The sequence below is a fragment of the Triticum urartu genome, chromosome 7A (assembly GCF_056163025.1).
Source record: "Triticum urartu cultivar PI428250 chromosome 7A, HENAU_Tu73, whole genome shotgun sequence".
Classification (NCBI taxonomy): Eukaryota; Viridiplantae; Streptophyta; class Magnoliopsida; order Poales; family Poaceae; genus Triticum; species Triticum urartu.
Genome location: NC_141879.1, coordinates 36,912,512 through 36,923,875, shown reverse-complemented (window position 1 = coordinate 36,923,875; position 11,364 = coordinate 36,912,512). Strand labels below are relative to the sequence as shown.

At 50.3% G+C, this 11,364-nt stretch overlaps 1 protein-coding gene across 1 annotated transcript; it reads left to right on the top strand.

Moving 5' to 3' along the window:
* The first annotated feature begins 9,308 nt into the window (after nucleotides 1-9,308).
* LOC125521661 (BAG family molecular chaperone regulator 3) lies at nucleotides 9,309-11,162 on the top strand. Its single transcript, XM_048686713.2, has 2 exons — nucleotides 9,309-10,227; nucleotides 10,314-11,162. Exons 1-2 carry the CDS (start codon nucleotides 9,658-9,660, stop codon nucleotides 10,797-10,799), a joined length of 1,056 nt encoding a protein of 351 aa, XP_048542670.2. The 5' UTR covers nucleotides 9,309-9,657; the 3' UTR covers nucleotides 10,800-11,162.
* The last annotated feature ends 202 nt before the right edge of the window (nucleotides 11,163-11,364 follow it).

Sequence of the window (11,364 nt, the reverse complement as noted above, 5' to 3'; positions counted from 1 at the left end):
AAACTCGCTACTTGTTACAAGAAGAGAAAGGTGTAGTTTCCCCCCTCAAATGTGGCTAATCGGATCAAATACACCCCAAAAACAGTTCATTTTTGAAAATTTATTCTGAGGTGTTTTTCACAAAATAACAGGACACACACCCTATATCTACCCTTCAGTGACTGACAGTGGGCCTGATGCCCATGTGGCGCGTCTAGTCAGCGATGTGTTTGTCTACAAATGCAATTTGTACCATATATGCACGCCAAAGCCAACTTATAGCATCAATTCAATGTATGTCGCAAGTTTTGGCACTAAAGTGATTTTTTCTCGTCAAGTTTTAGCACTCGTGGTGTAATTGACTCTAAAAGAAAACTCGCTACTTGTTACAAGAAGAGAAAGGTGTAGTTTTCCCCCTCAAATGTGGCTAATCGGATCAAATACACCCCAAAAACAGTTCATTTTTGAAAATTTATTCTGAGGTGTTTTTCACAAAATAACAGGACACACACCCTATATCTACCCTTCAGTGACTGACAGTGGGCCTGATGCCCATGTGGCGCGTCTAGTCAGCGATGTGTTTGTCTACAAATGCAATTTGTACCGTATATGCACGCCAAAGCCAACTTATAGCATCAATTCAATGTATGTCGCAAGTTTTGGCACTAAAGTGATTTTTTCTCGTCAAGTTTTAGCACTCGTGGTGTAATTGACTCTAAAAGAAAACTCGCTACTTGTTACAAGAAGAGAAAGGTGTAGTTTCCCCCCTCAAATGTGGCTAATCGGATCAAATACACCCCCAAAACAGTTCATTTTTGAAAATTTATTCTGAGGTGTTTTTCACAAAATAACAGGACACACACCCTATATCTACCCTTCGGTGACTGACAGTGGGCCTGATGCCCATGTGGCGCGTCTAGTCAGCTATGTGTTTGTCTACAAATGCAATTTGTACCGTATATGCACGCCAAAGCCAACTTATAGCATCAATTCAATGTATGTCGCAAGTTTTGGCACTAAAGTGATTTTTTCTCGTCAAGTTTTAGCACTCGTGGTGTAATTGACTCTAAAAGAAAACTCGCTACTTGTTACAAGAAGAGAAAGGTGTAGTTTTCCCCCTCAAATGTGGCTAATCGGATCAAATACACCCCAAAAACAGTTCATTTTTGAAAATTTATTCTGAGGTGTTTTTCACAAAATAACAGGACACACACCCTATATCTACCCTTCAATGACTGACAGTGGGCCTGATGCCCATGTGGCGCGTCTAGTCAGCTCTGTGTTTGTCTACAAATGCAATTTGTACCGTATATGCACGTCAAAGCCAACTTATAGCATCAATTCAATGTATGTCGCAAGTTTTGGCACTAAAGTGATTTTTTCTCGTCAAGTTTTAGCACTCGTGGTGTAATTGACTCTAAAAGAAAACTCGCTACTTGTTACAAGAAGAGAAAGGTGTAGTTTTCCCCCTCAAATGTGGCTAATCGGATCAAATACACCCCAAAAACAGTTCATTTTTGAAAATTTATTCTGAGGTGTTTTTCACAAAATAACAGGACACACACCCTATATCTACCCTTCGGTGACTGACAGTGGGCCTGATGCCCATGTGGCGCGTCTAGTCAGCTCTGTGTTTGTCTACAAATGCAATTTGTACCGTATATGCACGCCAAAGCCAACTTATAGCATCAATTCAATGTATGTCGCAAGTTTTGGCACTAAAGTGATTTTTTCTCGTCAAGTTTTAGCACTTGTGGTGTAATTGACTCTAAAAGAAAACTCGCTACTTGTTACAAGAAGAGAAAGGTGTAGTTTTCCCCCTCAAATGTGGCTAATCGGATCAAATACACCCCAAAAACAGTTTATTTTTGAAAATTTATTCTGAGGTGTTTTTCACAAAATAACAGGACACACACCCTATATCTACCCTTCAGTGACTGACAATGGGCCTGATGCCCATGTGGCGCGTCTAGTCAGCTCTGTGTTTGTCTACAAATGCAATTTGTACCGTATATGCACGCCAAAGCCAACTTATAGCATCAATTCAATGTATGTAGCAAGTTTTGGCACTAAAGTGATTTTTTCTCGTCAAGTTTTAGCACTTGTGGTGTAATTGACTCTAAAAGAAAACTCGCTACTTGTTACAAGAAGAGAAAGGTGTAGTTTTCCCCCTCAAATGTGGCTAATCGGATCAAATACACCCTAAAAACAGTTCATTTTTGAAAATTTATTCTGAGGTGTTTTTCACAAAATAACAGGACACACACCCTATATCTACCCTTCAGTGACTGACAGTGGGCCTGATGCCCATGTGGCGCGTCTAGTCAGCTCTGTGTTTGTCTACAAATGCAATTTGTACCGTATATGCACGCCAAAGCCAACTTATAGCATCAATTCAATGTATGTCGCAAGTTTTGGCACTAAAGTGATTTTTTCTCGTCAAGTTTTAGCACTTGTGGTGTAATTGACTCTAAAAGAAAACTCGCTACTTGTTACAAGAAGAGAAAGGTGTAGTTTTCCCCCCTCAAATGTGGCTAATCAGATCAAATACACCCCAAAAACGTGGCGGAGCTCGGCCGAAGTTGGGGACGCAGGGAGGCGGACATGACGGCCGGCAGCGGCCTGAAGTCGAGCGCCCACAAATTAGGAATTTTTGGTATGCACTGCCACGTCAGCACAATGTAAAAGGCAAAACCATCTGAAATCCTCCCCAAAACCACATTAGGGGGAGATTCATCCGGTATTCCAGATTTGAGGGGATTAAATAACCGGTTTTAGAGTTTGGGGGGTATTTCATCCGATTAGCCACATTTGAGGGGGAGAACTATACTTTTCTCTTACAAGAATATTAATGGCCCAGTACTGCTAAGCAGGCGAGGCTGGGCTGCCCAGTGGAGGCCTTTTTCGCAAGCCCATGCCAGCCGACGTCCTGTGAAAATGGCCCAGCTGAAGCCGCCGCCGACGAACCGCTGGAGGCGCGCGCGCTTGTTGGTCGCTGGAGCTGCCTGTCCGGCCGTTGCTTGCCGTGTCCTCGCCGTAGCTGGTTGGAATATGGTAGACGTGGCTCGATCTCGCGACTGTTTATGGAGCAGGAGTGAGGAGTGTATGAAGCTGAGCCAACACGCCAACACCGTCCACCACGGACATGGACCTGCCATGCCAAAGCATCCACCTGCACGCAACAAACGTCTCACTGCCGCTCCGCATCTCGCTCGGTCAGTAGAAACAAGCATAGGCCGTCGAGAAACTGAACTGGATCGGAGCTCCTTGTTTTGCCTGGCGTCGAAAATGGATCGGCTGTCCCCCGCACTGCACCGGCAGCGGTGCATCGCCGTTTCCTCCCGGCGGCGGGCTCCATCTCCATGCACGCGTACGTGCCCGCCCGGCTGGAGCTGGAGGTTTCAGCAACGATGACCTTCAGCCACGCATTGCCACGGTGCCGGGTTGGATGCCATGCCAGCTGCTCCGATCAGTTGTCATCGCACTCGATCGGGCAGTGTCGGCTGCTTGCCCTTCCGCGATCACTCGCGCCACATTTGGTCGCCACTAAGCTGCTGGTACGTACTACTAGCCTCGTTCTGCAAGTATTTGCGCCGGCTCGGTCCAGCCGAGACCTGCGTGTCGGTCCGGATGCAGCCACGGTGTTGCTTTCGCCGGCGGGACCAGACCCGCCGGGACGAAATTCTCAACCGATCCAGACGGCGAGCACGTAACCAACTCTCTGCATGCGACGGGCCACGCCGGAGACGATATATAGGTAATACTGCACTCAGGGCACCGATCGAGCACGCCCGCGCGTACACATATGGCGGCAACAGTGGAGGCACTGTGCAGGTGCTTGTGTATACGGCAAGCTCTACACGAGGTTGCTCATGTTTGGACGGGGCATGCAGAAAAACAAGAGTTCTAGAGCTAGGCAGGAAAGACTTGTGATTTGCAACGACAACAAAGCGATCTCTAATGAGCACATGATTGTGCTCAGCAATAATTAACCACTCGGTCGCGATCCTTCTGCCTTGCTATATTAGTAGTATATACGAGTAGTACAGATTCGAAAATCATGGAAATTGATTTGGGGAAGAAGAGAAGCTTTGAGATTGGTGTAGAACACGTGGCCTCCTTTAGCACGGGTGACGGGTCTAACCAGATGGAAATGAAGTACCAGTCTCATAATTATTACATTTTTCTTAAACGGACATCTTAAGCGGCCGTGGTGGCTGACAATAATCCGGCATCCTCGTAACATAGACACCTCATAGTCGATCGAAACGCTGTTTCCCATTTAACAAACATCACGAGAAATCTGAAATAAGTTCACAAAAATTCGACGCCAAATTGAAACCCTGGTAAGCTGGTCATACCATAATATAAAGAACCTAAGAATCCGATGCTTAGTTCGCGGATCTCCCTGGTACACGTAAATTGAAACCCTGGTAAGGTTATAATCTGATGCTAGCTCATGCCGGTGGGTGCGTGGTGCTCGCTCTCTCCTCTTCGTGTGTGCCGCCGCTTGGGCCGGGTCCGGCATTGCCTCATGCTCACTGGGTGGACGTACGCCTGGCGGCACCTGGCTGGCAGGGCAGCTGCTGTGCCGATCCCGATCGCCGTACGGGGGAGTGGCGTAGGTGCTGTCTGTCATTGTTGCTCGATCCGACGTGCCGGGAATCTCTCTTCTCCTTTGCTTTGCTTTGCTTCTCGCGGCGGCGACTTTCCATGCATCTGTGCCCTCCCCGCTGCAAGTCTGAACCGTTAACTGTCAGCCACGCATTGGCGTTGCACGAGCTCAACAGTTGTTACCGATTCTTCTTCTTCTTCTGCGCAAGGCCTCTATCTCTACGCTAGCCGGCCGAGACTCCTCCTTCCTTCCCAACTAAATCAACCAACCCAAATTTGATTTCCAGCAACTTACTTTCAGTTAAACTGAAAGGAGTTTGATCTCGTATGAAATTAGATTTCAAATCATTTTGCAACTGGTTGAGAGTACTTAATAGTTTTTCACCGCCAACAGAAGCAGAAAAACAAGAATTCTAGATCAAGGTGACCACTTTGCAAAGGCACCGGGGCAAAGGGGCGATCAAGGTGACGGGTGGCAGAGCACATGGTTGGGGTCACTAGTTAATCACTAGATCCTGATCCATCTGTCCTCCAAAAAAATAACATTTACATATGGCACCAACTACATACTACCGCAATCGCATTATTAACATACGTATGAATAATAATTAAGTGCACCTCCAAGCAACCGACAAATTGCCAATGGTTTAATTAGTATGCAACTCCTAGTATTAGTGCATGACGCATCATGATGAAACTGCCACGAAGTTCTATAAATGATGTCGGGTAGCACATGACAAAAATCCAGAAATGATGTTTTTTTTGCTAATAATGCTGAAATGATGTTGAATCTTCAACCGACACCTTTGGTGGCCGGTTTTAAGTTCTCCCTCATTTTCAATTTGGACTATGTAATACGAAGCGTACATATATGAAATGATGGTGTTGCTTTTGTTCCTCTTTTCTTTTCTCACGGTTTTGGCATCGTACGTACCTGTCTCTTACTATTCTGAAATGGGGAAGACACCTGTGCGTAAGCTGGTCACCGAAGGAAGAAGAGGGGTGATGTTGGTCCAATGGTCAGTTCCATTTATTTGTTCCCTGGGCAGGGAGTCACTAGAAAGAAAAAATCAAACTGTAAGCATGTCAAGTTATTAAGATTTTCTTAGAGCATCTTCAACAGGCGCCCAACGCGGCGCGCGCAAAAATCAGCTTTAGCACGCGTCCATCGTCTGGTTTGGCGCGGCGCGCTGCGCCCGCTCCAGCAGCAGCGCTAAAATGCAGCGCGCAAAAAATGAAGAGGGGAAGAGGAAGTGTGGAGAAGCGCGTGGCGAAGCGGCGCGCCAAATCTTGCGTGCGAGCTGGCGCCTTTTCGCGCGCGCGCGCAAACGGTTCCGGCGCGCGCTTGTTTCCCGCGGCCGCTGGAGCGCGGCAAACCGCCCTGCGCGCGCTAAAAGCTGGGTTTATCGCGCGCGCGCGTCATTTGGGGCGTCTGTTGGAGATGCTCTTATGTCCAAATCAATTCTGAAATAAATTTGTAGAGCCTGTTCGGAATCCCTTCGCTCCACAAGGCCGCTTCCGAAGCAGGCGGAGTTTCAATTAAAAATCACGGAGCGAATGAATGTGTACTCCGCAGATTCTTAAATTCCAGGAAGGAGGTGGATTGCCGAACAGCTCCATAGAAGGGGGAACTAATTTTTTGTGCGCATAGCAACAAGGGGAAAAAGACAGATTGGATTCGATGCATCAACGAGGATATTCTCTACGGGCCGAAAACTTGGTGAAGCCGCCCAAACACTTGAATTTTACTTTTTTCTTGGCGGGAAAAACACTTAAATTTTACTGATAGCTTTGTTTCTCGCACTTGATCACGAAGGAGCACAACCGCTCATGTATAACAAAAGAACATAGTGGTCGGTGACTTCGGAGACCACCATAACGTTGCAACTTACACACAATTATCTACTCTATCCGTTTCAAATTGTAAATAAGATGTTCTAATTTTTTCTCCTGAATAACGTGTATATAAACGGTTTTTATGTCTTTGTTCACTCGTTTCAGTCCCTGTGCAGTCTATATAAAACATCTTATAATTCGTAACGGGAACAGTAGTAGATTTAGCAGGAAAGAAGAAGAAAAACATCCAACTAACTTATGATTAGCAATATTTATTTAGATAAAAATATGTGTAATAAGCACTAATGGGCCGTGTACGCACAGGACACGGAGACGCCTAACTCGGACAGACACTCCACGGCACGGCACGGCCGGCGGGGAGGAGTTGGGTGAAGGGAGGCCGTCGCGGCACCTGTGCATGCACCGGCCGGCCGCGGCCAATAGCCGGAGCGAGGGCAACCCGGCACCTGCCCTCTCCGGCCGGTGGGCTCCGACGGCGGCAGGGCACGCGGCGCAGAGCTTCTCAGACGTTCGTTTCGCGCGTGCGTACATACACAGCAGTGTGTGTGTGTGTGTTTTCTGTATGTAGACAGACAAGAGCATCGTCGTCTACTTCATCATTGTCCTACCGTGGACGACGTGACGCGCCAACAATAACAACATGGCATAGACACCCATTCATTATGCCACGTCGGCGTCGTCGACCCGTGCTGCGTGTATCGTCTACATATGTAGCGCCATCAACTACTTGGATTCATTGACCTCTCGCCGGTAGATGGCTAAGCAAATTTTCATGCCAAAACAGGCGAAACATGTGACGTACGTGTACAAGTATACGTGATGGAAAAAAAGCGCCACCCATGTACGTATTCATGGAGGAAGAATTTGAAACACCCAAACGGGCAACTGAAAACGTGTGGGCCGGTTGGGCTCCTCCTCCTCCGCGACCGGCCGGCCAGCCGATACAGGTAGGTTCAGTACGGCGTCTCTTTCCCCTCCCCTCCGGCTCCGGGGCCAGGTCAACTCACGGCAAAGGAAGGAAGGGAGCCGTCGTGGGCCGCCGCCGGCGTGGCCGTGGGGACCGCGCCACACTCCCCTCGACTGTCGGTGGAGGGAGCTTTACAGTCGAGCTCGCTCACACTCACACCCTGTCAGCTTGTGTTGTCGTCCGTAGCGCCTCCGCTTTCCTGACAGCACGTTGTTTTTTCCTTTAATTCCCAATTAGCAGCCTCTAACGGCTTTCCACTCCAGATGCTGGCGACCACATTTAATTCCTCTTCCTCTTTCACTTATTAGAGCCTGCTGGAAAGCACGAAATCTGCCAAAAAACGCGCATGCATTTTGTCAGATAAACTCTCGTCTTCAGGCCTACTGTATTCGTAGCACGCACTGTGTTGTACTCTACTACTACTGTTAGAACGGCGGCAGGCCAGCATTAGAGGGAAGCTGATGATGATTGAGATGATGACCAGGTGAGGCAGGATCTGCGAGCCTACACGATGCCTCGATCGTTTTCCGATCGGATCCGGCCGATCGCCGGACAGCCGGAGGCCGGAGCACTGTTTGCTTTCCCTGTGCAGTGTTCATCACCATCGCTCGCTCGCTCTATCATTGGGGATTAATGGCCATATACGTACTACAAAGACATCATTTTTTTTTTTTGCCTGCTCTCCCTCCTTCTGTCACCAGATTCAGACATGCATCCCCCAACGCATGCCTGTTTTTTCCTCCTCTCTTCTGCTTAATGCAGAAAACAGGTACGTACAGAACCAGGCAGGGCAGGAGAGGTGATCAAGCTGATTGCATCTTTGACGCGACCGCGTACCGGCGCCTAGGGTTACGACTAGGACTGTTTGTTTAGGCCAAATTGATTGATACTGGCATGCGTTATTATTCTTCTTTTCTGAAAGCACGACCTTCACCGGTCTTGCTTGTCCTGTCTCTTGGATCCCCTGCGTGGTGGATTGCCGCTGCAAATAATCGGTGTCCAACTCTGGAATATGAACCGTCACAAATGCAAAAGTCTCATTAGTACCGTTACATTCTGCTACAACAACAGCAGGGCAGTAAAAAAGCCTTGAATTCTGAAGGTGCTCAAGACTGAAGACTGGTTATTATATGCACAATTGGCCCAACAGCATGCATGCATGCATGATTCCATTAATCATCGACTCTGTGTTTGACAAGTCAAGTCAACAGAGCACACCAATTTTGTTCTAGCAAGTGGTTGCATGCATCTAACCCAAATGATTAAGCAGTGAGTATTCCCATATGCGTATGCCTCGGCGGGCATATCGTTGCCAACATCATTCTTAATCCCATCCGCATGTGATCAGTCCCTAAACCACACCACACCACACCACACTACACTGCCAGTTGTAGTTGTAGTGGTCGTAACTGTTTTAAATGCGGCCGTTACATCGGTTCTTCTGTCCTAACAAGCGTCTCCATCTTTGATTAACAATTCACAATAATTCTAAGCAGAAATGTAATGTGCGATGGTTGAGACGTTATGTCAGGCTAGCATCCATCCATCACCACCGTCTAACCAATCGGAAAACGTCCTCTATGTTTAAGAAATTATTATGTCCTTGATTTTATTATAAGCCAATCAAAATTGTCGGCCGGCTCGAGTTAGCAGCGAATAAGAACAAGAAAGATAAAGCGAGAAAATGCTGTCGCTAATTTGTCATCTCTGATGGCGCCATTGCCACCCACATACAGCAACGTGCATCTTCCGGCGAGCTTCCTTCCATAGTTTGCACGGCAACAAACCAAGAGTTGAAATGCCGCCAAAACACCATATGTGCTTATTCACCTCATCAGCTGTATAATCCTGCCATGCTGATTTGATTAGTTGTTGTTAGTGGCATCTAACAATAATTTGGCCTCTTTTGATCTCGGTTTTGATTATGTGTTCGCCATGTGGCAAGTGGGCTATACTGTAATCCGCGTATATATTCCCCTTGTCCGTTGCGCTTAAGCTCCCGCTAAATACACTCCCTCCTCGCCGTCCGTCCGCACATTCCATCCATCCTCTTCTTCTTCTTCTCCGATCCGCCATTGCCTCGGCGCCCGAGCTCGCTCGCGCGCCGGCAGGAGCTTGCCGCCTTTCCGGTCGCTTTGGTGCTGCTTCCCGCCACTGTTGCGCTTGCCGGTCTCGTGGTGCCACCTTTAATTTGCTTACAGCTGCAAAGCGCGCCAATTCCGGGGGCGGCGGCGGTCACCATGCTGGGGGTGAGGAAGGGCGCGGCGACTGTGGAGCTCGGGTCGCTGACGATGAGGAGGAAGGGCGCCCCGCCTCCGGCTCCCCCGGTGGTGCCGGTGGAGGAGGGGAGGAAGGCGCCGGCGGTGGGGGCGGGGAAGGTGTCGGCGGAGGAGGTGTGGGAGGTGCGGCCGGGCGGCATGCTGGTGCAGAAGCGGGGCCCCGAGGAGGACGAGCCGGCGCCGGAGAGCGTGAAGCCGGTGCCCACCATCCGGGTCAAGGCCAGGCTCGCCGGCAAGACCCACGAGATCTACGTCAGCGCGGAGGCCACGTTCGGCGACCTGCGGAGGCGGGTGGCGGAGCGCGCCGGCGCGCACCCGGAGGACCTGCGGACGCTGTACAAGGGCAAGGAGCAGGACCCCAAGGCGTTCCTCGACATGGCCGGCGTGAGGGACCGCTCCAAGGTCGCCGTGGTGGACGACCCCGAGGCCCGCGCGCGGCGGCTGCTCGAGGAGCTCCGCCTGGGCAGCCTCCGCAAGGCCGCCGGCGCCGTCGCCGCCGTCGCCGCCGAGGTCGACAAGATCGCGCCCAAGGTACGCGCATTGCCGGTCCGTGTTTTTCCGAGCCGGGGTTGGGAACAGAGCAGAGGAGTTGACCCGTGGTTAATTTTGCTGGGCAGGTGTCGGCGCTGGAGGCGTCGGTGCGGAAGGGGGAGAAGGTGGCGGAGAAGGACGTGGCGACGGTGACGGAGCTGCTGATGAACGAGCTGCTGAAGCTGGACGCGGTGGTCGCCGGTGGCGACGTGAAGGCCCAGAGGCGCGTGCAGGTGAAGCGGGTCCAGAAGTACGTGGAGACGCTCGACGCGGTCATGGCCAAGAACGCCACCATCGCAAGCAAGCCCGCCAACGCGAAGAAGCCGCAGCAGGCGCCACAGCCGCCGGCGCCGGCGAGGCAGCCCCAGCCGCAGTCGCAGCGCCAACGCCAGCAGCAGCCTCCGCAGCAGCAGCAGCAGCCGGCGGCGCAGACGACGCGGTGGGAGATGTTCGACCTGCTGTCGTCGCTCCCGACCACGTCGTCTTCCTCCTCCACCACCACCGACAGCTCCACCGCGTCCTCCGCCGGCGCGCCCCCTCCCCCCACCAACCGGCTCGACTGGATGCTCTAGCCCGGATCACCACCACCACCGCAATCCGAAGCAAATGCAGCAGAGGCTCTCGCGCGCCAAGAATCGCTCGGCGAGACGATGATTGAATCGGATCATCATCCATGTCCTGATTAGCTCATCATCATGGCACTCCATACCGCCGCAAGTCCTAGTTCATCACCATGTCAGAGAGAGGTGTCCAAAGTTTTTTCCCCTTTTCGTCTTCTTCTTCGTCATCAAAATGTCTGATACTGCTACAAATTCTTTCGTGTGCATACTCTGGGAACCAAACAGTCGGTCAAAAGCTAGGGGATGTAAAATGTAATGTGTTCAGTTGAGTTGAGTTGAGATTGGGAAATAAGTCAAAGCTTAGAGTTGCGTCCATGTCCATGTCCATGTCCAGCCATGGTGACTGTCGGTACTGGATGCCACTGTTGCTCAGTTGTTGATGAGTGGGGGAGGACCGGGCTGGACGGTCGGTCGATCACTGTGGGCTTTTCATCTCATTATTTTTTGCTGTTGTGAATTGTGAGAGGATGATAATTGGAACACCTCCAAAGATCTGTTTCCGCTGTCGCTGCGGCTG